Below are 25,459 nucleotides of genomic sequence, written 5' to 3'. Positions count from 1 at the left end.
GCAGTAATGTTATTGTAAGCCGTCAAATAGTTCTTAGCATTTGACTGGAAGTTTTGTGTGGAAAGGTTACCACCATAATCTGTGTAACAAGTTTATCAGCACAACTGTGTACTTTGGACTTATTTCTCCCTAGTGGAGGCAAAACATTTTTGTGGTACGGAGATAGGAAAAGTCTCTTGGGGATGTTTGCATTATAGTATTGCTTACAATTCTCGATGAAAGAAAGTGACCTTGTTCATTTTGACACTAATAGATTTAACACTTGATTCAGCTTTAATATGCAACATGCATTTATTATTTATTATGCATTTATTTTAGTGAGAAATTTGTGTGGATCAATAAATGGTAACTGCAGCTTAATGTAGAAGCATCCAGTTCATTTTTATAAATCTATCTCAGAAGGTAATAAATCTAACTCAATAAGCCATTTATCTGAACTCCTCTAAGTGATAAACATGGCTCGGAAAGCCATCTATCTGAGTCAGTAGGTTATATATCACCTACTGAACCACATCTGCCCCGTCTTCTTTAATAGTTATATCTTTCCATTTGAGTAATTTATATTTTCAAGAAACAATTTATTGCTTGCAGTTTAAAATGCAGCGTGTAGGACATTTATTTGAGGAAGAGGACACATTTCAGTAGCATGTAGTGCCACATCTGATTTTTAAAGCATCTGTCTTGCCCATGTCATGTTACATTGAAGGAAGTCCCAAGAACTTTAGGGATGCTTCTTGATGGGACATGATATCTCTTTATGATGTTTTTCATTTCTGATTCACCACCAATACAACAATTATATAGTTTCGATAATACATTGAAATAAGAGCCTAATCAGACATGTAATCTGCATTTATTACTTTATTTACTGAACTTCAGTATGGGAAGTGGCTTTCAGCTAGAGAGGATGCAATCTAACCCACTATTTAGGGCGTTTAAATCTCATTGATTTGAATGAAGTCCTGTTTGAGAGTAGTTTGTACTAGAAGCCACAATTCAGAGCTTTACTATGGGGTGGACTAATTTAAATCAAAATTCAAATAGACATATCAATTGTATCCACCCTATTCATACACAGAGCTCTTTATCTATGAAATGTATACAGCTTTTATATTTAAAATAACTAGTAGTGATTGAAGACCTTTGTGCATCTGGGACTGTTCCCCTTTGCACACACACTGTCTTCACACGCTTCTTTTTTCAAGCAGCAGTGCTAGAACTGTCACTGCTTGATTTTCTACACATGCACACCCACACACACACCCCTCTCCTATGCCTCCTCCTCCTCACGCTGCTGGGCTGATTATAAAATGGTGGGGGAAGCTAATGAGGAAAGGTGGTAGAGCACCGAAGGCACTCTGTAGTGTTGTAAGGATGAAAGGGGGCATGCCTACCAGTCTGAGTGAGCTAGAGGAAGAACGGATTTAAAATGTCATAAATAAAGTATGATTGGCACTTTACATAAGCATGATCATAAATGGCTGCCCAGTATGTTTGTTGTTTGGTCATGTTTCACTGAGCAGGCAGCACTCAAGGGTTTCTTGTGTTGCCTTTGACCTAGCCATTGCCATGACATGCTCTGAGCAAATTTACTCACAAAGCAGCATGCAAGCAAGACTGCTTCTTACCTGGCTGGCAGTTCTCTACTTTGCACAAGGTCTCTGGGATCAGCATCCTAACTAAGATCTTTCATTTTCCCAATGGCTCTGCTGTGGCCATTAGGAAAGGAGGGAAGCAAGGGGCAGAAGCTGTGGGTTCTCCCCTACACCACTCTCCAGTACAATCTATCAAACTTGATGGACATTCCCCTAGGTCTAAAGCAAAGAACAGTCCATAACAGAGTTGCTAAATTGTTGTTCTGATTGCACTTATGCAGATATATGGCCAACAGAAATTCTCAACTCCATGCTGAGGGAAAGCAGCACCTGTTGGATTTCTGCCTTTCAGGCCAGTAAACCCCCGCCCCCCCCCTGCTATTATGCTGTTCTTCAGGGCACATGAACAGTACAAGAGTAAAATGTGGCAACCCCAAATATGAGATAAATAGAATATCTGGTAATAATTTGTTTTCTTTTATCTTCAGACATTTGGATGTGACAAAATATTGTCTTCAGTACTCCCACCTTTGAAAATATACACTTATCTACTATGGACTTTGTTGCTGTTGTTTCGGTCATTTTCAGAACTTCTGTCTCTTTAAAACCAGGTCCCTGGAGCTTATCATAGCAACAGGGGTTGTTAAGGAGTGTGTTTGTTATGCCAAGCTGCCGAACAACTAGAAGCACAGAAGAACTAGTTATGATTCAATTGTTTTCCTTTTGAGTTTTCCTTAGCTATATATCCTCAATCGCTGATTTCTAAAAACAAATTAAGAATTCCAAATTCTCAAAATAACAGCAGGATTTTTCAAGGTAATTTTATTCTGTCAAGTTAATGGAATTGCTTATTTTCTTAATCTTTGTGATACTCTAAATCTCTTGCGTTGTGATACATAAACTGTCATTCGCTCATCCCTATTATTTTTCTCTTTCTTTTCCTATCATCTCAGATTTTGAGAAATATTAATTAGCCTTTCTTATTTGAAGAAATATTGATATGACATGTATACCTGCATATAGCACTCTATAAAAAAACCCAACAATCCTGAGTTTGTTCATGTGTGTTTCATATTACTGTGGGACATTTTTTAGATGTGGGGTGTGGAAAACAAAATTAATGTAGAGCAATTGGTTCAGGCTTTCTGCAACAATGCTGTACCCAGGTACAATGTCCCTAGCAGTGCATCAACAAGTCCTGCCCATGCCAACTGCTTGTCAATGGACTCTCATGGATGCTGCACCTGGATACAACACCCATGCTTTTAAAAATGCCTGAATAGGGCTCTATTCTGGTTTCAAGGAAAACTGTAAGACAGGAAGTGCCCCATTCAAATCTCATGTTAGTAAGCTGCAAGCTCACTAGGAAGTTTTTGGCAAGCTGTCGCCTCATGTAGCTAAACTGCTTATTCAGACACCACAATCAATCTTGGCTTATTTTAACCTAGATAGGAAGTAGGCACTTAAACAGGGAGGGGAAGGGGATGTGCATGTTCCCAAGACTCAGGGACATTGCACAGAGCCGGCCTTTAATCAAGGTTCCACATGATGTCTGAACCAGCCCAGTCCAAGATCTTCACAGTAGTAATTTACAGAAGCCCTTGGGCGTTTTGCTTGACCATGAAGGCAAATGGGAGTGTGCCAGCTAGTTACAATGCCCTGTGCTGATGCTCTCACAACCTCTGACTTTGAGCCTCCAAGAGCTTAATGCTTCTCTTCAGAGGGCAACATCAAACACAGGAAGAACTCCTCCATATGATGCAGAACCTAGAGTTCCACGATGCAAATAGAATGACTGTTTCCTTGCTAAGCGGCAGTGCTGCTATAAATTATACTTACAACTCCTAACAGATGTAATGCATATGATGCAATATCAACTAATAGGAAATTCACTTTAATTCAGGAATTGTTTGTACTGAAGTAAAACCTTTCTGTATCCCCAGTTCAGTTGTATACTATAATCATCTAAGAGAACTGCTGTAAGATTTGCCATAATTCAGAACCTATGTTGCTGATTGTCTCTCACTGCAACTGTTGGGGTTTGTGATTATTTAGCCAAGCACCAAGGAAGCTACCACTCCAGTTACAGAGTGGTAGTTTCAGCTATTTAAGTAACACGTATGGAGATCACTGTAGAGTTTAAACTAAATAGGCTTATTAGTGAAATACATCTGAAAAAGGAAAGACCTATCCTATCTATCAGCTACATAATGAATAGGTAGAGGGAGAGAGAGATGTTTCTACCTTCTCTCAAGGAGGAAAGGAAGAGGACTGACTCGATACCTAAGGAGTCAAAGCAGGGGTCATACAGTAGAGGAAAGTAGGGACAGGTGAAGGAGACCCTCACTACCTAACTCTACTCCCGATGGCCCTAGTGATCATTAGGATAGTTGGTGCAAAAGTTCAATGTACTGGAACTCCATCACCCAACAGCAACAAAGCTGAGGGTGGTGTAAAAATGATTCTTGAAGGTTTCCCTTGATACTTAAAATGACAGAAAGTTTTACACACCCAGCTTTTAGTTTGCATCTCCTCTGGAATGGAGGTGTGCATTCACATATCAGCCAAATTTACCCCAAAGTCCCTGCAAACTATTAGGGAGCAATTAACACACAATTTGGGTTTTGCATTGCACATTAAAGTAAAGTAAAGTGTGCTGTCGAGTTGGTGTCGACTCCTGTGGTTGTCTTTGGTAGAATACAGGAGGGGTTTACCATTGCCATCTCCCATGCAGTATAAGATGATGCCTTTCAGCATCCTCCTATATCGCTGCTGCCCCATATAGGTACCAGCAGGGATCTGAACCGTCAACCTCTGGCTTGCTAATCAAGTCATTTCCCCACGGCACCATTAGGTGGCTTATCCATTAATGTGCAGCCTGATTTATTTCTAGGCTAAAAAAATCCATTTTTTGCACCGGTTTTTGGAGGCAACTCGAACTTGCAGTAAAGCCTGCTATCTGGGAAAGCTCCTGGAAAAGCCCTAAGAATAAATGTGTGCCTGTAACTGGGGGGTGCTATTGGACATCTGCAGTGTTATATATGTATATGTGATTACAACTGACCCCATGTTGTTTGTAATAGCTAGGTACTGGTTGATGAAAACATGGATCTCAGTGAAAAATCCCAACTGGTTTTGATGGAGGTTAGTGTCTGATTTAAACTGGCTACAACCTACTTTATCCAAATCAAACGTACTGTGATAACTTAGAAAAAACATATAAATGGGTGTCTGTTTAGAATTATAGGGAGAGAATTTTCAGTGATATCCCTGAATAGCCTTGCACAGAAAATAGGAGAGAGTCCGTGCCTAGATGGAGTCTCCATCACATCTCCCAAAAATAGCACCAACATTCATTTCAAGATAATTTATGTCTATATAACTTCTTATGTTGTCCGACTGTTGTCTCCAAGTCAAGTGAATTTTTGGGAGCTACTGATGGAAGAGAAACAATTAATCAAAATTTTCGGAGGGGTTTTCTATTTAGAGAAGTGGTCCAGTGCTCTGACAGCAGTGCACTTGAACAATGGGAAGGCCCAGCTACTGCAAAATTCATAGCAGGTTTCAAGTTGTGTACAGTATTGGGAGGATGGGAGAGATTATTACACAGAAAAACAGAGTTGGTGGTGGGGTCTCTGGGTTGGGTGGGTTGGGAAGCCTGGTTGGGAACCCTTCAACTATATACTGTATATTGAAAAGAATATCTAATAGGGAAGCAGGGTACCTTTTCACCACATTGAAAAGGATATCTAATGGCCCCCTCCCCAGACATCAGGGAACTGTTATGACTTTTCTCCATTTATGAAAGGAAGAGTTGCTGGGAACCTCCATTGTGTTCTTGTGCAAGAAGAGAACATCCATACATTGGAGTAGCCCAGCAACTCTTCCTTTCATAAATGGAGAAAGAAGTAATAACAGTTAGTGGTGAGTCCAAACCGGTCCGGCGGCCATTCTAAGGAATGGCCGAACTGCCGGACCGGTTCGGCTCTTGGTGGTCCGGGTCCGGGTGGGGGGTATGACTTTAAGGGCGGGAGGGCTTGCTTACCCCTCCCGCCTCTTCGGCCCCCTCCAGCGCCCGTATTTAACTTAAAAGCGGGGCGCTGGAAACCAGCCGCCGCCGCCGCCGCTACCGCCGCACCCCCAAGCACATTAGCAATTAAGGGTGCCCCTGCCATCGCCCGCCCGCCAGCCAGCCCTCCCTCCCAGCTGCCCACCCGCCCGCGTGTGTCCTTACCTAATGCTTTAAGTAAACGAGAGGAGCTACCGAACGGAGCTCCTCTCGTTAGCAAGGCCTCCAGAGGACTGAAGGCGCTTTGCGCGTGTGCGCATGCGCGCGCCGCAAAGGACGCCGGAGGCCCGGTCTACCCGCCGGGAAAAGGCCGGGTAGACCGGGCCTCCGGCGATCGGAGGCCCGGTCTACCCGCCGGGAAAGGTTTCCAGCACCCCGCTTTTAAGTTAAATACGGGCGCTGGAGGGGGCCGAAGAGGCGGGAGGGGTAAGCAAGCCCTCCCGCCTTAAAAGAAAGGGCCCCCCGTCGGTGCCGGTCCGGAGTGGGCCGGACCGTGCACATCCCTAATAACAGTTTCCTGGTGTCTAGGGAGGGGGCCTGCGTGATGCCCTGCTCTCCCATTAGGTATCCAATGAGGTAGTGATGTGGGAGATCTTCCAGTTGCACTAGTGTAGTAGTGTTCTGGTGTACTAATGTTCTTGCACAATGACACTGTTAGAAAATTATATATTTAAAAAAAATTTCAGGTGACAGTTAGAATGGAAAGTGTTTTCATTCTAGAGGTAGGGTTGCCATATTCTGGCTTTCCAAATCCAGGTGCCTAATTTGCATATTATGTAAATTGGCTGGAAAATAATTTCTGAGCAGAATAGTGCCTACACATTTTGCTCCATAACTCCGCTTCTACAAGGGCTAGAGCTTAGCTTAAAAAAAAAAATGAAATCTGAAATCTGGGAGAATCTGGATGGGCTAAGCAAGCTGGGTGAGATGCTTAAAATCTGGGTGAGATGCTTAAAATCTGGGTGAAACCCAGAATTTCAGGGGACATGGCAACTCTATCTAGAGGGAAGCTTCCCTCCCCCGAGCACTACCCTGAGCGAAACTGCAAAACGTGGTTTGGAGTTAGTACTCCATTACAGTAGCTGGAATGTACCATTGATCTAGCCTGCAGTTATTGTTGCACAAGAACACGGGGGTGGGGGATATATATGTATTAAAAGACAGAAAATTACATTGGGTGGGGGGAGGGGATCCCGAGGCAGCATTCATGTGCACGTACATGTACTCTTCCCATTCATTACTTGGGCACAGAAGAATTTGCCAGTCGGGAGGCAGAGGTCTCCTCTACTACAACCCTGTTGGCCAGAATAGGGTGGGATGGGTCATGAGGGAGCCTGCTGTGTGAACAAACCAACATATGAAAAACTGTAATGAAATGTAATCAACCATAATAAAAGTCAGCAGTATGAACAATCCCAATTTGCTCCAGCTTATTTTATTTATTTATTTATTTGATTTTTATACCACCCTTCCGAAATGGCTCAGGGCTCAGGGCAGTTTACAATTAAAAACATAAACCATTAAAACCAATAACAAGTAAAACAGAAATATGAATAGGAATACCAATTATAAAACATCTTAAAAACAATTAAACCATCAGAACAATTAAACCCCTGAAAACCAGGTTAGCATTAAAACTATTAAAATTGATTAAAAACCCTAAAAGGCTAGGCCAAACAGATGGGTTTTAAGGGCTCTCTTGAAGGTCAGCAAGGAATTAAGATTGTGAATTTCTGATGGGAGTGTATTCTACAGCCTGGGAGCAGCTACAGAGAAGGCCCTTATGCTTATTAATGCTTGTACATGCTTATACATGCGCTCTCTCGTTCTCAGGGGCGTAACAAGGTTGGAGTGGGCCCAGAGACAAAATTTTAAAATGCTCCCCCGCATCACTGCCTTCCTCTAAAATTAAAAAATATATATATTCAAGGAAGCTCGGACGGGTGTTGGGTGCGGGAGACATGTCTCTGCCCCCCCCAAGGCAGGGCCCCCAAGACAATGGTCTCCCCTTGCCCTATTATAGTTACGCCCCTGCTCGTTCTAACTTACACCACTTCCTCCCACAGTAAAGCTCCCAGTCTAGGGAACCTCCAGGTAGTAGGCTGAGAAAGGCTCTTGCTGCCTGGCCTCAGAGAGCCACTGCCAATAGTCAGCACTGGGGAGATGGACATTTTCATCATTTAAATGTTCATGGGCACATGCAAAACTATCCCATTTAAAATATTTTTATCTTTATCTTTCCTGTCCAGTGACATACTGCTTGGGGCAGCTTAAGAAGTTGACATACAAACTACCATATTATAGGGGCAGTATTGCTTAAGTGTGTGTGTGTTTGTTTTAAATGTTGGGTATTTTTCTCCTTAAACAGTCCAAGGAGTTTTCGGATGACGAAGATGCTGAAGCGGAAAAGCTGAAGAAGTCCTTAAAAATTCAAAGACAAAGGAGAAAAACGAGAGTGAGTTTACACAGCCATCTTTGGGGAAAGTGCGGGGAGAGGGATGATATATCATTTTGGTTATTTCCGCACCCCTCAGTCTCGAAAGAGTATACCATAAATCTGTGTGCACGCCTCTACGAGCCAAAGGAGTCTCTAAATTCTAGTAACTCGTTTTGGTGAGGAGGAATGTAACTGGACCAGTCACATACAGGATGACGACAAGGACTCCAGACTGCTCAATGGCTGGTCGGAGCTGCGTTCCATAACTTCTCACAAACCAATCCCATCCATTCCCCCACGAGATGCCAGGTCTGGTTTTAAAGGAGGCTCTGGCTCTTTAAGTCCCCGCCTGGCTTTAGCAGTCGAAAGCCACAGAAGAGACCACCTGCGCGTCTTACTAGGTTCCTGGAGGCGGACGCTGCTGCTGCTGCCGCCGCCGCCTGCCCGCCCTGGAACATGGGCGGGACAAGAGCCGATCCCTCCCAGGCTGCGTCAAGGCGCGTTGCCGCAGCAGAGAGGCGGGGCATCGCGCGTGACCCTCCCTCGGGATCCTCCCACAGCTGCAAGCTGGAGCTGAGCTGAGCGCAGTGACGGCCCTTGTCGGCCAGGCGTACAATTGCTTCCAGACGGCGAAAAGGCGACAGCCTTGCTTCCTCTTCCTCTCCTCCCGCTCCCCGCTAATCCCTATCTCCTGTTGCACTGATAATGCAGGCTGCCGGAAGTGACTCTTCCGTCACACGGTAGAAAACCAAACCCCCTGGACTCTGGTATGCTCAAAGGTATGTGCAAATAGTAGGGGGCGTGATGAGGGGTGAACATGGGCTTTTCGACGTGAGCAACTCCAGAAGGGGAGCAGCGCTATGTCAAGTCTCTTGCAGTCAAAAAGCACATAGAGTGCTGTTATGGGATCCTGTAGAGACTCACCTCAAAGCAAACCCCCTTGAATGCAGGAGAACTCAGTGGGACTTGGGACATCTGAGCACACGTGTTTACTCAGGAAGAAATCCCACTATCTGAGTGGGATTTATTCTCTACAAAGGGCCTGTAGGATTGCAACCTCACTCTCTGTCATTCCTCGCTGTGCAGAGGTTTTCTGCTCTAGGGGCTGATGATGAATGTGTATCTGAAAGCTGATCTTGCACATCCTTCAGCCTCCCTCCTCCTGTCCCCCACGCTTCAACAGCTTGAGGGCCCGCCAACTTCTTTCCCAGTCACAACTTACAACTACTACTACATCAACAAAGGAGAGGGAGGCAGAGTGTGATGGAGGGGCGAAGAAATTATTTTCCAGTAGGACCTTATAATTGCTTGCATATATAGAGTTGGGAAAGGGGAAAAGGGAAAAGAAAGAAAGAAATGGAAATAGTTATTTAAAGGCACATGTGAGATCTTTAGAACTCTTTCTGATAGGTGAGCAGATCTAAGGAAGAGACCTGGTCTTGTGGTAGCAAGCATGACTTGTCCTCTTAGCTTAGCAGGGTCCACCCTGGTTGCATATGGAAGGGGGACTAGAAGTGTGAGCTTTGTAAGATATTCCCCTCAGGGAATTGAGCCGCTCTGGGAAGAGCAGAAGGTTCCAAGTTCCTTTCCTGTCTTCTCCAAGATAGGGCTGAGAGAGATTCCTGCCTGCAACCTTGGAGAAGCTGCTGCCAGTCTGTAGACAATACTGAGCAAGATAGACCTATGGTCTGACTCAGTATATGCAGCTTCCTATGTTCCTACTTGCTGCTCATGTGCATGTACAGAGTAAAAGTTCAAATAAGATCTGTCAGAGGAGAGAGAGGCCTGAATGTGCATGCTGTCGTGAGGAGCAAGCTTGTGCACATCTGCGTCTGTGCTATTGGGAAACTGACAGTGAGCATGGACACATTCATTAATACTACTACTACTAGCCAGTGTAGTGTAGTGGTTATAGTGTTGGACTAGGACCGGAGACACCGGAGTTCAAATCCCCATTCAGCCATGAAACTCAGTGGGTGACTTCGAGCCAATCACTTGACTCTCAGCTTAACCTACTTCACAGGGTTGTTGTGAGGAAGGCCCTTGTATAGGCCTCCTGTTATAGGAGGCCCTGTTGCTACTTAGGATCTTAGGCTACTGTTGCAACAGGATCTTTGCTGTCAGTCACTCAGTTCCATCTCTCTCCCTTCCCTTCCCAATCTGTCTTGTAGGTTAAGGAGACAGGAGGACCACTGCCTGGGGAAAAGGAGACTGGGCAAGACGGGCAAACCATGGCAGCTGCTAGTGCTCGGTCACCACGCAGTAAGTGCACCAATTAGTTTGGATCTACGCAGAATCGTTTTTAGTTCAGCAGGGGATCAGTACTGTAGCCACTGCTGAAACAAGTCAAGAAAGTCACATATTTTCAAGTTTTCCTCTTTGATGCAGCCATGAGGGCTGAGCTGCCTATTGGAAAATTGAATGAGAATTGTTACTTCCCATCCCATGCTTTTTATTTAGCGAGCATTGTAAAGCAATGATGTTGTTTTGTGGCAATTGTTGATACATCTATCATCTGTTATTTTGTCTAATGCTTTTTAAAGTCGGCTGTTCACTTCTTATGGTAACCAAATGACGGTATTGCCTGAACTAGATAGTCAGGGCTGGGCAGAGGGAGATATGGCAGTGGGTACTGGGCATGCCTGGGGACTTGAATAATTAAGGGGAGGAACCAACACACAACTGTGAGCTGGTGATCCTTCTGGTCCTTTCCCCAGCCATATTAGCTATTCATTTAGCATGGTGGTGTGGTTATTAAATGCCAATTAATAAAACAACTGACATCCAGAATGTTATCCTGAATGAGCATCCTGCAAGCAGGCATGTGTATTACAGATACCTGATTGGATAAGGAGGAAGGGGAAAATCTTGCCCAGCTCTGTTTACTGAGTACCCATGTACAATTGCCTTACAGAGAAGAGCAAGGGGGAAGGTGTAATTTTTCCTCTCTCCTTCCCACTGCTTTAAAGTCCTAAAGTCCTAAATGGTTTGGGAGATGGAAATCTTAAGGGCTGTCTTCTCCTTTGAGCTTCAGTGATTAGCCTGCTCTGTCTCACCGCTAGCGTTGTGGAACTTCTGCCTCAGAGTATCCATTTGGCTCTCTCATTCCCAATCTGCCTCTGGATTTGGGGTCAATATGTCAGTGTGTTGGGTGGAAACTGATTGTTGATCATCTTATGTGATCATAAACTAGCAGCTTGGCTTTGCTGCTCTTCCTTCTGATTCATGATGAATCTCTCTTCATTTTGTTTTTAATGTGAGTATTTATATCTGTATTCTATGGTGGGTTTTTTTAATGATTGACTGTTAGCTGCCTTCAGAATCTTGTATGGCTGGAAAGTATAAATAAATATTTATTTTAACAAATAAAGCATTCGGATTCAGAACATCCCAATATAACCATCTCTAGCCTTTCCATGTAGCAAAAGAAAGGGGAGATTAATCCCCGCCTCTGCTGTTATCCTTTGAAAAAAACTGCAATATTTTGTTGTATCTGCTTGTTATTTTGTATCTCAGAAAATGGCAATATGTTCATAGAATACACAACCATTCTAGATGTTGAAAATAACACATCAGTAATATTGGTATGTTTCTCAGACTATGGGAAACACGTATATCGGGCAGCAGTGCTATAGGAAGATGCTGAAAGGCATCATCTCATACTGCGTGGGAGGAGGCAATGGTAAACTCCTCCTGTACTCTACCAGAGAAAACCACAGGGCTCTGTGATTGCCAGGAGTTGAAACCAACTTGACGGCACACTTTACCTTTAATACTGAAGGAAACTCAGTGGGTTTGTACAATTTTCATTTCCAGTGCACAAAGTACTGTTAGAATCATTTTTTGTTTCCCCCTAGTAACCTTTCAATATCTTTTTGTAACATTCCTGATTTTATTATCTGTCCCTTGTCTAAAAACAATGTCTTAATGTCTATTCTACATTCCTTTCCTTTGGTGAGAGAGATGAAGAAACTCATAGCAAGTGCAAAAAAATGCTTATGTGAGATGTGTAGATGCTAATGGCCATCTGATCTTATGGGCACGCTAGTGTGAATATGCCATGTTGCTGCTCTTCTTCATGAGGTTTTTTAATGAAGAAGATACAAATAGTTAAGGATTTGAAGAGTCAACAGTAGAATCTAGGGATGTGCCCAAATGCAATTCGGAAGCTGTGTCATGGCACATTCTCTTTAGAATCGAGGACTTACCCACCGCCTTTAACGTGGAGGAGAGCAGGTCTATCCCTGCTCCTCCTCTGCTTGCTGTCATTACTGTACTGGTGGCACTCCCTACCCCAGCTATCCATGCGTGGCTCTGGCATGCACATGCACGGAGGTAATTTGTGTGGTCAGCAACCATGCTGATCACACAAATGGTTGCTGCACATGCGAGAAGGCCATGTGTGTGCTGGTGCTGCATGGGGGCAGCTGGGGGAAAGTGCTGCTGGTGAGCGTGGATAGCTTGGGGGGGGAGTGCTGTCTCCACGGTAATGGTGGTGAGAGGAGGAGGACCAGGGATGGACCTGCTCACCTCCGTGTGGGTAAATCCTCCATTTTAAAGGGATTGTGTGGCGATTTGGCTTCTTACAGATTGGAAGGAACTAGATTACTTGGAACCAGATTGCCTAATGCTGTACACACCAGTCCACCTCCACAGCACACAGTAATGCTCCTACATATTCCCATCCTGTAGACTAACAGTGAGAAGTTCCAAAGCACAGTAGCAGTATGTATACTATGGTCTTGTTGCAATTTTGGTTGGTAAATTTTTATCTTCTTTTTTCTGTTCTAGAATTCTGTATTTTTGTTGTTATATGCCACTTCAGGGGGACATTTATGGCCGAAAGTAGAATATTAATTTTAAGTAAATCACATGGTGCACATGCATACAGCATTAGGAACACAAATACAGCCCTGCTGGATCAGGCCCTTGGCCCATCTAGTCCAGCATCTTGTCACTGGGAGCCTACAGGCAGGAGTTGAGGCCATGCCCTCTCTCCTGCTGTTACTCTCCTGCGATTGGTACTCAGAGGCATCCTACCTTTGAGGCTGGAGGTAGCCTATAGCCCTCAGACTAGTAGCCGTTGATATACCTCTCCTCCATGAAGTTATCCAAACTCCTCTTAAAGCCATCCAGGTTGTTGGCTGTCACCACATCTTCTTTCGAATTCCACAAGTTGATTATGCATTGTGTGAAAAAGTACCTCCGTTTCTTGGTCCTAAATTTCCTGGTAATCAATTTCATGGGATGACCCCTGGTTCTAGTGTGATGTGAGAGGGAGAAGAATTTCTCTCTATCCACTTTCTCCACACCATACATGATTTTATAGACCTCTATCATGTTTCCCTGCAGTCGTCTTTTTTTCTAAACTAAATAGCCCCAGGTGTTGTAGCCTTGCCTCATAAGAAAGGTGCTCTAGGCCCCTGATCATCTTGGTTGCCCTCTTCTGCAACTTTTCCAGTTCTACAATGTCCTTTTTTAGATGTGGTAACCAGCACTTTATGCAGAACTCCAGGTATGGCTGCACCATAGTTTTGTATAAGTGCAATATAATGTTACCAGTTTTATTTTCAACCCCCTTCCTAATGATCCCTAGCATGGAATTGGCCTTTTTCACAGCTGCCACACATTGAGTCAACACTTTCAATGAGCTGGCCACCACAACCCCAAGATCCCTCTCCTGGTCAGTAAGCAACAGCTCAGATCCCATCAACATATACTTGAAGTTGGGCTTTTTTGTCCCAATGTGCATTACTTTACACTTGCCAGCATTGAACCACATTTGCCACTTTGTCGCCCACTCACCCAGTTTGGAGAGATCCTTTTGGAGCTCCTTACAATCAGTTTGGTATCATCTGCAAATTTGGCCACCTCGCTGCTTACCCCTACTTCTAGATCATTTATGAATAAATTAAAAAGCACTGGTCCCAGTACAGATCCCTGGGGGACCCAACTTCTTACTTCCCTCCATTGTGAAAACTCTCCATTTATCCTTACCCACTGTTTCCTGTCCTTCAACCAGTTAGCAATCCACACATGTACTTGTCCCCTTATCCCATGACTGCTAAGTTTTCTCAGGAGTTTTTGATGAGGAACTTTCTCGAAAGCTATTTGGAAGTCCAGATATACTATGTCAACTGGATCACCTTGATCCACACACTTGCTGACACTCTCAAAGAACTCCAAAAGGTTTGTGAGACAAGATTTACCTTTGCAGAAGCCATGCTGGTTCTCTCCCAGCAGGGCCTGTTCTTCTAGGTGCTTTACAATTTTATCTTTGAGGATCTCTTCCATCAATTTGCCTGGAACAGATGTTAAGCTAAATGGCCTGTAATTTCCTGAATCGCCCCTGGATCCCTTTTTGAAAATCAGTGTTATATTTGCTACTTTCCAGTCCTCTGGTACAGAGCCTGATTGCAGGGGTATGTTATATACAGGTGAAACTTGAAAAATTAGAATATCGTGCAAAAGTTCATTAATTTCAGTAATGCAAATTAAAAGGTGAAACTGATATATGAGATAGACACATTACATGCAAAGCGAGATAAGTCAAGCCTTAATTTGTTATAATTGTGATGATCATGGCATACAGCTCATGAGAACCCCAAATCCACAATCCCAGAAAATTAGAATATTGTGAAAAGGTTCAACAGTCTAGGCTCCAGGTGTCCCACTCCAATCAGCTAATCAATCCATAACACCTGCAAAGGGTTCCTGAGCCTTTAAATGGTCTCTCAGTCTGGTTCATTAGGAATCACAATCATGGGAAAGACTGCTGACTTGACAGTTGTGCAGAAAACCATCATTGACACCCTCCATAAGGAGGGGAAACCTCAAAAGGTAATTGCAAAAGAAGTTGGATGTTCCCAAAGTGCTGTATCAAAGCACATTAATAGAAAGTTATGTGGAAGGGAAAAGTGTGGAAGAAAAAGGTGCACAAGCAGCAGGGATGACCGCAGCCTGGAGAGGATTGTCAGGAAAAGGCCATTCAAAAGTGTTGGGGACTTTCACAAGGAGTGGACTGAGGCTGGAGTTAGTACATCAAGAGCCACCACACACAGACGGATCCTGGACATGGGCTTCAAATGTCATATTCCTCTTGTCAAGCCGCTCCTGAACAACAAACAACGTCAGAAGCGTCTTACCTGGGCTCAAGAAAAAAAGAACTGGTCTGTTGCTCAGTGGTCCAAAGTCCTCTTTTCTGATGAGAGCAACTTTTGCATCTCATTTGGAAACCAAGGACCCAGAGTCTGGAGGAAGAATGGAGAGGCACACAATGCAAGATGCTTGAAGTCCAGTGTGAAGTTTCCACAGTCTGTGTTGTTTTGGGGAGCCATGTCATCTGCTGGTGTTGGTCCACTGTGCTTCATTAAGTCCAGGGTCAACGCAGCGGTCTATCAGGAGATTTTGGAGCACTTCATGCTTCCTTCCGCAGACGAGCTGTATGGGGATGCTGACTTCATTTTCCAGCAGGACTTGGCACCTGCCCACACTGCCAAAAGTACCAAAACCTGGTTCCATGACCATGGGATTACTGTGCTTGATTGGCCAGCAAACTCGCCTGACCTGAACCCCATAGAGAATCTATGGGGCATTGCCAAGAGAAGGATGAGAGACATGAGACCAAACAATGCAGAAGAGCTGAAGGCCGCTATTGAAGCATCCTGGTCTTCCATAACACCTCAGCAGTGCCACAGGATGATAGCATCCATGCCACGCCGCACTGAGGCAGTAATTGCTGCAAAAGGGGCCCAAACCAGGTACTGAATACATATGCATGCTTATACTTTTCAGAGGTCCGATATTGTTCTATTAACAATCCTTGTTTTATTGGTTTCATGTAATATTCTAATTTTCTGGGATTGTGGATCTGGGGTTCTCATGATCTGTACGCCATGATCATCACAATTATAACAAATTAAGGCTTGACTTATCTCGCTTTGCATGTAATGCGTCTATCTCATATATCAGTTTCACCTTTTAATTTGCATTACTGAAATTAATGAACTTTTGCACGATATTCTAATTTTGAGTTTCACCTGTATTTTAGTAAGGAGGTCGGCAATTTTGCATTTGCGTTCTTTGAGGACTCCTGGATGGATGCCATCCGGCCCTCGTGATTTGTTAGTTATCAGTTTTTCTAGACAGTTAGAACATCATCTCTTGTCACTTCTATCTGACTCAGTTCTTTAGCCTCCATCTCTGAAAAGCCTGTTTCAGGAACAGGTATATGCTTAGTATCCTCTGCTGTGAAGATGGATGCAAAGAACTCATTTAACTTCTCTGCAACCTCCATATCCTCAATAATCCCTTTCACTCTCTCATTGTCTAATGGTCCAACTGCCTTCCTGGAGATGATCAGATGCAGGAAACCGATGCAGGAGGTTTCCTACATCTGATGTATTTAAAGAAGTTTTTGTTATTCCCCTTGATGCTTTTAGCTAAATGTTCCTCAAACTCTCTTTTTGCCTCCCTTATTGTCACCTTTTATTTCTTTTGCCAGCGTTTGTGTTCCTTTTTCCCTCTTCATTTGGACAGGCCTTCCCATTTCGAAAGGAAGTTGTCTTCCCTCTTTATGGCTTCCTTCACTACCTGTTAGCCATGCTGGCATCCTCCTGGACTTAGTGGTACCTTTTCTCCTTTTGGGTATACAATCTACCTGGGCTTCTAGTATTGTGGTTTTGAGTAAACTCCATGCACTCTGGAGCAAAGTGACTCTCCTGATTTTCCCTTTCAGTTTTGTTTTCACCATACTCCTCATTTTGGAGACGTTTCCTGAAATTCGAAGTTTCTGTGTTAGACTTCCTTGGTGTGTTAGATGAAGTGTCTGTGTTAGACTTCCGCATGTATGCTGAATTTGATCACACTATGGTCACTGTTCCGTAAAGGGTTGTTTACACTGACATCATGCACCAGGTCCTGGGAGCCACTCAGGATTAAGTCCAAGGTCGCCTTCTCTTTGGTTGGTTCCAAAACCAACTGTTCTAGGGCACAGTCATTCAGCATATCTAGAAATTTGACCTCTTTGTTATTACCGGACTGTAAATTTACCCAGTCTATGTGTGGGTAATTGAAGTCACCCATTATTACTGTCCTGCCTCTCCTTGACGCCTCCCTGATTTCCTCCTGCAACTCCCAGTCACTGTCAGCGTTTTGATCCGGAGGGCGATAGCATGTCCCCAGTAGCATGTTTTTTTTCCAGGCCTTGTATTGTCACGCACAGGGTTTCTGTGGAGGACTTTAGTCCACCTAGGTTTTCTACCTTGTTAGAGTCTATTCCTTCTTTAACATACATTGCTACTCCACCTCCAAGGCACCTCTCCCTGACATTTCTATAGAGTTTATATCCAGGGATAACAGTGTCCCACTGATTCTCACTGTTCCACCGTGTTTCTGTTAGACGCACTATATCTGTTTCTGTGTAAGCATCCAAGCACTCCAGCTCACCCATCTTGGCTTGGAGGCTTCCGGCATTGGCATATAAGCACCTATATGCTGAATTTCTTACCTGGTGTATGCTATCTTTCTTTTGAATTTTGACCAGCCGGCACAGCCTTCTGTCTCCTCTTTTTGACCTGCCATGCATAGGTACTGCAGACCATACATGAGGTGGTGACTAAGATCAGAAGTGTTTGCCTTTTATTTGAAAGTACTAAGTGTATGGCTAGAAGGAGAATATTTTTATAATAGGTGGGTTCAAATATCACATGGAACTATGGTTTATTTAACAACCCTGGATTGGTGCCATAGATAATTGCCGAAATCTGTTTTGTTTTGCCAGATTGTGGTTTGTTTGGATCCTTCCCCTTCTTCTTACCTTCCATGATCTAGACTTGTCTTTCTCTGTGTGAGAGGCTTGCAGGAATGGGGCTAGTGAAATAAATGAAGATTAAACCTCAACTGCAAGTTCAGACATCACAAGAGACATGGTTAGGACAAACAAACTTCAAACCTTGGGTTCAGATCATGGTTTGACTGCCTGAAATAAAACAGTTTTTGACTATGGCAAGTTCAGACATACAAATTAACCTTAGTTAAGACAGAACAAACCATGGTTCTGTATGGTGTCTGAACTTGCCCAATAAGATGGCACTCTGCTTTTGTTGCCTTTAGATGTATATACAAAGTGTACTCTCTAAATCTCTCTGAATTTTGTTGCTGTGTTCTCTTACAAGTGCCTTTATTTACTTCTATGTTTTACTTACCATAATTTTGGGCAGAAAGGCCGTGTCAACGTAAAGGAAAGAAGACTGAAAAATTTAAGAAACCCAGCAGAAATATCGGATCGGCATAAATGCCGCAGTTAGTGGGCAGTTAGACATCATGCGTTATTCTTTTGGTTGTGTTGAACACTTAAAATTTTACTTGATCCTGAATTCTAGCGTAAATGCCACATTGGCGTAAATGCCATGGGCAGCAGTAAACAACTTTTAATAACGTACCCATTGAGGCCTTTCTACCCCAAATTACGGTAATAGTTGTAACTAAATCTCTGCTGTTTGTGATGCTTGGGGATCTGCCTCATCTCTCAATTTTAAAACAGTCATGAAATGTTGGAATTATTCTCCAGTCCACTTTTTAGGGAACAAAAATCTCAACATGTTTAGAGCTTGCTTAATGTCCCTAAGAGCCACTCAAGCTAATATTTATTTTGCTATTCCCATCCCCATCTGACAATATGCATTTAAAATTACATCCATAGAATGACTAACAATTGTAACAAGATAGTTTATTTCCCCTTTGAGTATTATTCAACAGTTTCCTTATGCATTTATGTTAGGTTTTCCCAAAGGTTTGTGTGTCTGTGTATGTCTTTTAAGTCCCTTTGGCAAAAATCTTTCATTTCCCTTTATTTAATCTTTGAGCTCTTTTGGATTCAGAACTACCCTTTTAACTCCAAGACATTGGCAGCATTCTAATTCACTAATCAGACAGAGTAATAGTGAATAGAAAACAGCTGTGAGTAATGAGGAAATGGTGTTTCAAGAAATGTTTAAGTTTTGACATTTATTCCCGTGACAAATAGTGGAAGATGAAAACATTGTGAAGTTCATACTGTGTGTGTAATGCTGTTAATATTTTCACAGAAGTCTTGCCTTAGTACATTTTTATGAGCTTCATGTATTTTGGGGGTCCATGCAGGATTTTACACAAAGTGTAAAAAGTGAGTGTCTATAATCTGTAAGATACAAATCTTGGTTGTAGTTCTGGATTTTTATTTTAAGCGAAGGAGACAAACTGTCTCTTTTCTCTTGTTGTTTGTTTCTAGTTTCAAGAATTGCAGTGCATAAAGTACACTGTCTCTGAGCAGTGCACCCTTCGTTTGTGTTCCAAATATTATTGCCAGACAAAATGACCTTCCACAAAAGTGTCTGGAAAGATGTTGGAGTAGATTTTGCAATAACTTGCTTTCTCTGGTTTCCCAGCCCTGAATTGTATAGGGGACCACAACAGGATTTATTAGTCTTGTTACAAAACGTAGGATTCTTGGCCCAGGGCTCCCACTTGGCCTTGGACAGAAGGAAGTAGGCTCATCTTCCAGGCACCCCGCTGAGCTCACAGGGAATTGTTCTTAGCCTGGCTCTCTCTTCCTCTTACTGCCTCTCCAGCCCCATGCCTGCTTCCTGTTTCCTCTCCAGTTCCCTCATGGCTGCCATGTCTCAAGAGACCAGTTTACTGCAGTTATATAAAGGTTGTTTACATGACCAAATTTACCCGGCCTCGGGAGGGCTGGTGGAGAGGCAGGCTACTACCTGCCTCCCTGCACACCATCCTGCTGCTGCCCGTCCCTCTGCCACTTGAGCGGCACGATGGCAAGCAGCAGAGCTGGGCACTGGAGGAAGTCCTCAGGCATCCCACAATGCATTGCGCCAGGAGTGTGGTACATTGGGGGATTTCCCCACTGATGAGTGCTCCTGCCATCAGGCTCTGTGGGTGCTTGGTATTGTGGTTTGGGGTAAACTCCATGAGCAGCCACAAGGCCCGGGGCATGGGATAGGAGGACTTGCTCACATCCTCTTACCTCACTATTAGCCCAGGTACAAAACCTGGGCTACCCTGGTGCCGAGATCGGTAGCGATCCCAGGTAGGGCTGTCCAAGCCTGGGTAGGGCTGGTCATGTAAATTACCTTGTATTCTGGATAATTTTATCTACTGTGTTTATATATTCCACCTTTCTGCCAAGGCATACAAGGTGATTTATTTAACTTACTGAAATAAACAATAAAAGCAAAAAAGAGAGAGAAAAGGTAAAAGAGAAAGTAATTAAAAAAAAAACCCAGCAGAATTGTCTTAGGCCATTGGTGTTCTCTTCAGAAACTGAGGACATGAACTCCCTGGCCTGGATTTTTCCTCTTTATCCCTCCAGGACACACAGGTCTTCAAGTAGCAAGCAAATGCCTGACAATGGGACTGGTGTTCATTTGATATCCTCCTAGCACAAGTAAAGGCAGGCTGTGCCTTGGTTGCCTGGAGGCAAAGTGATTAGCTCCTGCCACTGTTGCCTCTCTTCTGCTCCTTTTCTGACCTTGTTTCCAGGGTGGTGGTGTCCCCTTTGCTTACACCACAGTTCTGAACATATTTGCTTTAATTCAGGACTGCTCAACTTTGGCCCCTGGCTGTTTTTGGACTACAACTCGCATAATCCCCAGCCGCAATGGCCAATAGCCAGGGATTATGGGAGCTGTAGGCCAACATCTGCCGGAGGGCCGAAGTTGAGCAGGCCTGTTTTAGATTAATAAGCACCATTGATTTATATGGAGCCAAATAAGTGTGATTAGAGTTGGGGCCCAAGATCTGTAAATGAATGGATGAACGTTTCCTGTGATTCCAAGACATTTTTGTTGAGTCTTCTGAATGTTCAAGAAAGGTTGAATGACTTTCTAATGGAGTGCATTAAATTAACATGCAGAAATTACACCATAATGCTGAATATTAATCATTTTAAGCATTCACATGTCATATGCTCATGTGAGTTCTGTTGCTAGCTCTGCTGTGAGTTGGTTTATTAGTGTTTAGAGCAGTTAAGGAGATGCACAGTACTGGAATGGTAGATTCCTGACCTTGGTTCTTTTCATGCATGCTTAAGTATGTGGTGGTGGAATTAATCTGCATGAGTGTCTGGGAGTACAAACTTTAAAAAACCCACAAATGAAGTGCATTAGCAGTAGATTCAGAACAGGCAAAAGAAAGTACTTGTTTGCATAACATGCAATTAATTTAGGAAACTCATTGACACAAGATGTGGAGATCAGTAATACAAGACAGAACATCAAATGTATGTTCCCACATCTGTGTTTGCTAAGTTACTGTGAGGGTGGAATAGTATTTGAAGAATTGATGTGGAAGGAAAGGGTGCTTTGCCCTTCCTACTGATTCTTCTCCAGAAATGATTCTCTGAGGACATTTTCCCTTCAACTAGTCTTATTGGCTGTCTTGGAACTGTGTGGGGTGGGGAGCTTTGCAGGGGACCATCAGTGAGCAAGGGCTATCCACCAGTTGCCACCCTACAAATGCTCTCCTCCCTGCAAAGCTTACATTAGTATTCCCAGTTATGTTTAGTTTTGCTTCTGGAGATTGTGCTAAAAAGAATTGGCAAAATCCATGGAGCTACATAGAATGACCATGTTCTGAGGCAGTGTATCTCTGAGTGTTGCATACAGTACTGGAGACAAAGAACAAGGGGTGGCCACCATTACCATGCCTGACTTATGAGCATCTGGAGTCCTATGATTGACAAATGCTGGGAACAAAACGCTGCGCTCCAGCAAGGCAGTTCTTATGTTCTTAAAAGTGAAATATAGAAGGAAATGTTCGTATACAGCATTTAGGTTGAGAATTTAGTACCTTTAATGTAATCTAATTATGGAATACAAATGTTATTAAGAACATTAATAGCTCTAATAATAAAGAATAAAGAACATAGTTTTAAAATGTTTTCTTTTAAAGCTAATTCCTTGCTAACTCTGCACCCCTTTTCAAGTGCTGTTGACATTTTGATTAGCTCCTATAGTTTCAGATTGTTTACCAATGAGAAGAATATTTTGAAATTTATTGGTATAACTGTCCACTCTAGGCTTGCCTCCACTTCCATCAGCCTCAGGAACAAGTTTTGCAGAGTTTTCCATGAGAGAACGAATGAGAGAGAAACGGAAAGCTGCGCGGGTGAGATTGGATATGTATCATCCTTAATGTTCTCCAATATCCAGTTTAAGTGTCTATGTGCTTTTCCTTCTTGTCATTTTAATTTATGTGATACTTGATAATGCCATGTATTTTTTTGTTGAGGAAAACAGCTATTATATTTTTTTGCTTAGGGGACATGAGTTACTATTTTAAGTGCTGAAGTCGCTTTAAGGCTTAAATTATCATAAAACAGGGTCAGGCAACCTTGGTTCTCCAGCTGTGTCGAACTGAAACTCCCATCATCCCCAGTCACAGTTTCTTGTGGTTGGGGATGCTGGAAGTTGTAGTTCAACAGCAACTAGAGAACCAAGGTTGCCTACCCCTGCTGTAAAATATATCAAAAATTGCCACTGTGTTGATCTTATCACACTAGAAAATGGGAAGAGTGGGGCCACAGTCCTGAGATCAGGCAGCTGTGTACACAGGACACCCATCCGTGTAGAAATTCAGCATTTTCTCCCTAGTCTTGTCTTGTAGTAGCTCCCAGTGCAGCTTGTGTGTGCATGCCATCAAGCTGCTACTTATTCATGGTGAGCAAGCAACCTGCTAGTGAAAAATAATGCAGAAATAAATAAAAACTAAGATTTTTTCTTTTATTTAGTCTAAAGCTGAAAGTGCTTTACTACAAGAAGTCTTGGGTCCTCATCCACGATCCTTGGAAAGTCTCGGTGAGAAGAAAGCACAAATTCAACTGGATAATGAGGTGAGTAAAGGTCAAATTAGACATGGCATTAAGTATGTGTGTGTGTGTGTGTGTGTGTGTGTGTGTGTGTGTGTGTGTGTCTTTTAAATAGCCGTCAAGGGAGAGAAAGCTTATCTCAGTCAAACAACCACGCAGAAGACCGTTTTTATAACCCTTTCTCCCTTGGCTGCAGTCCTGACACTGCCCCCTTCAGACTGTTCTTTTTACTGGTAGGAAAGCTGCTACTTGCCCTCATAGGAGCTTCTGTCCAAGGGCAAATTGCAGTGGTGGGGGTGGGATTTGCATATGGACCATGGCATGGTGGAAAGAACTGATCCTCTCTCCCTATGTCATGGTCCCCATTCAGATTGTGTTCCACACAGCTGATTTTTTTTTTTAATGGAAAGGTAAATAATGGTTTATATTTCATCTAGTTTGCCTCTGTATTCAAAGTAGTTGTAGTAGTATACTTTATGGATTCCTGCATTCTTTCCCCTTATAGAAAAATATTTTTCAAGAAATCAATGGATTATCTGATAATTGGAAGTCTGCTTTAATTCATTTCGATGACTAATAAAGACAAAGTTTTGTTTGTTTAAAAGTATTTCTTGGGTAATAGAAATTGTACAACTTTATGTGATATGCAAGGTCAGTCTTGACTTGCACTCAGAGGTTTCTGTCAGTTCTCCCAAAAATGGAAACAAGGTTTAAAGTTGTATGATGCAGGTTCATGATCAATATTAGGAAAATCTTCCAGAATATATATGCAGCTGAACACAATTGTCCATGGAGCCCATGAAAAGTTCTAGAACACTTTAAGGAGGTGATTGGATGTAAATCAGTCAGTAAATACATCTAAAATCCATGGGATAGATTGGCTCAACTTTGGAATCTCTTCCGTCTCCAGTTTTAACAAATTAAAGCAAAATTTCTTTTGTGTTGGTTCTTTGTAAATATTGATGATCTAGATCTAAAATAGTTTGGGGAATATATATAAAAATATAAAGATCTTCAGCTTTAAGCAGCAAAAACTTCTTGTCTGGGTTTACTGTTGTATCTTGTTGGTTATAAGTGTGTGTATTTTATTGTGTATTATTATTGGAAGCTGTCTTGAGGCTATTTTGTGCTGAAAGGCAGGGTGGAAATTTTATAGATACCTCTTGACTGGCAAGACAAGCTTTTAGTCACTTTTGACAATGCCTATGAGCTTTTGTAGTTTTGGGCAATGTATGTGGAAAGGGATGGTGCCCATTCCACAAGTTCTGTGCCACAGTAGCAAAGAGCATGCAATGCCAATATGTTGTATACCGTTGTAAATGAGATGAGCTCTTAGTTACTTTCCCACCTTCTTGCGTACTCAGTTGTTGTCCCTCATCTGTCTAGAGCCAGGAGCTGCGATGAGGATCTCACTTTGAAATTTATTTATTTTTATATTCTCTCTCTCTCTCTCTCTCTCTCCACCATTTAGTATTCTAAGGGATTCAGCAAACTGACTTCAGTAGAACACAGATTGTCTGTTCCCCACCTTTGGACAACCTGAACTCTACTGATGGGGATTTTGAGTGTGTGTGTGTGCAAAGAGTGTACACAGTATTTTACCTTTGTTTACAATATTTATACCCCCCATCTCTCTGAATGTGTGAAGTGGCTTGCATATAAAAATATCGAACATATTTGACCTCTTCTGCACATATTCCCATTCCCCCACCAGTTGTAGTTACAAGCGTGTTGGTAGTATAAAGTAAATTGTAAACCTCCATGAGACACTTGTGTTTGGTGGTATATAAATTTGCTAAATAAATGAATACATGATTAAAAGGGTGTGGGTTTTTTGTTGGGTTTTTTTGGCAGGTAGGTGAAGGTGAATCAAATGTAACACAAGAGAATGAATCCAAGGTATCTGCAAGAGTGAAGTTTCATGATTCTGTCAGCAAAGTCAAGCAAGAATCACAGGTGAGGACTGATCTTCAGTTGGTTGTGAAGTTTGTGTAGTTGGTCAGACTTATGAAACATTGTGATGCAGTTGTGAACTCATTTTGGTCAGCAGCCTGATAGACACTAGAAATTGAAGACAAATAATTTATGGTGATTATAATAAATAATGATGGTTTAAATGCATAGAAGCCAGTCCAACTGGTCCCTTTTGTGTGCCTTTGGTTGCATGCAGCTCTCCACTTGTAGGAGGCTTATAGAATGGGGTGATGTTGGCAGCAAGAGAATCATGGATGTGGAGCAGCAGCAGGAGGAGTGTGATGAATGTGGTAGGTGACTGGATCAGCTGTATACTGTATATACAGCCAACTACTTTACTAGCAGGAAATGTGCCTACTTTCTTCTGATATCTGTCACACACATATCAGAAGGAAGAAATGCTTCTTTCTAGACTCTGATCATTTTATAAGCTCCGCATCCATGCACAATCAGTTTGTTCCGATAAAAATGAACAATGTAAAAAGGTTTTTATTCAAAAGCAAAGTAATAAATACATAACA

At 42.8% G+C, this 25,459-nt stretch overlaps 1 protein-coding gene across 12 annotated transcripts in view; it reads left to right on the top strand.

Moving 5' to 3' along the window:
* The first annotated feature begins 2,284 nt into the window (after nucleotides 1-2,284).
* The window catches only part of CC2D2A (coiled-coil and C2 domain containing 2A), an 89,409-nt gene continuing 66,234 nt past the window's right edge, over nucleotides 2,285-25,459 (top strand). For 4 of the 12 annotated variants that reach the window (XR_008308095.1, XR_008308096.1, XM_053253493.1 and 1 more), the window contains exons 1-7: nucleotides 2,285-2,411; nucleotides 4,679-4,739; nucleotides 8,033-8,119; nucleotides 10,273-10,363; nucleotides 22,176-22,264; nucleotides 22,887-22,988; nucleotides 24,819-24,920. Coding sequence is in view for 9 of the 12 variants with exons in the window: in XM_053253493.1 (XP_053109468.1) it covers nucleotides 4,701-4,739; nucleotides 8,033-8,119; nucleotides 10,273-10,363; nucleotides 22,176-22,264; nucleotides 22,887-22,988; nucleotides 24,819-24,920 (510 nt within the window). In the remaining 3 variants the exon portion in view is untranslated. Of the gene's footprint in view, nucleotides 2,412-4,678; nucleotides 4,740-8,032; nucleotides 8,120-8,464; nucleotides 8,881-10,272; nucleotides 10,364-22,175; nucleotides 22,265-22,886; nucleotides 22,989-24,818; nucleotides 24,921-25,459 lie in introns of those variants that run through there. The other 8 variants (XM_053253488.1, XM_053253486.1, XM_053253489.1 and 5 more) reach the window with 5 other exon arrangements.

The sequence above is a fragment of the Hemicordylus capensis genome, chromosome 5 (assembly GCF_027244095.1).
Source record: "Hemicordylus capensis ecotype Gifberg chromosome 5, rHemCap1.1.pri, whole genome shotgun sequence".
Lineage (NCBI taxonomy): Eukaryota > Metazoa > Chordata > Lepidosauria > Squamata > Cordylidae > Hemicordylus > Hemicordylus capensis.
This window is presented reverse-complemented; position numbering and strand designations above follow the sequence as displayed.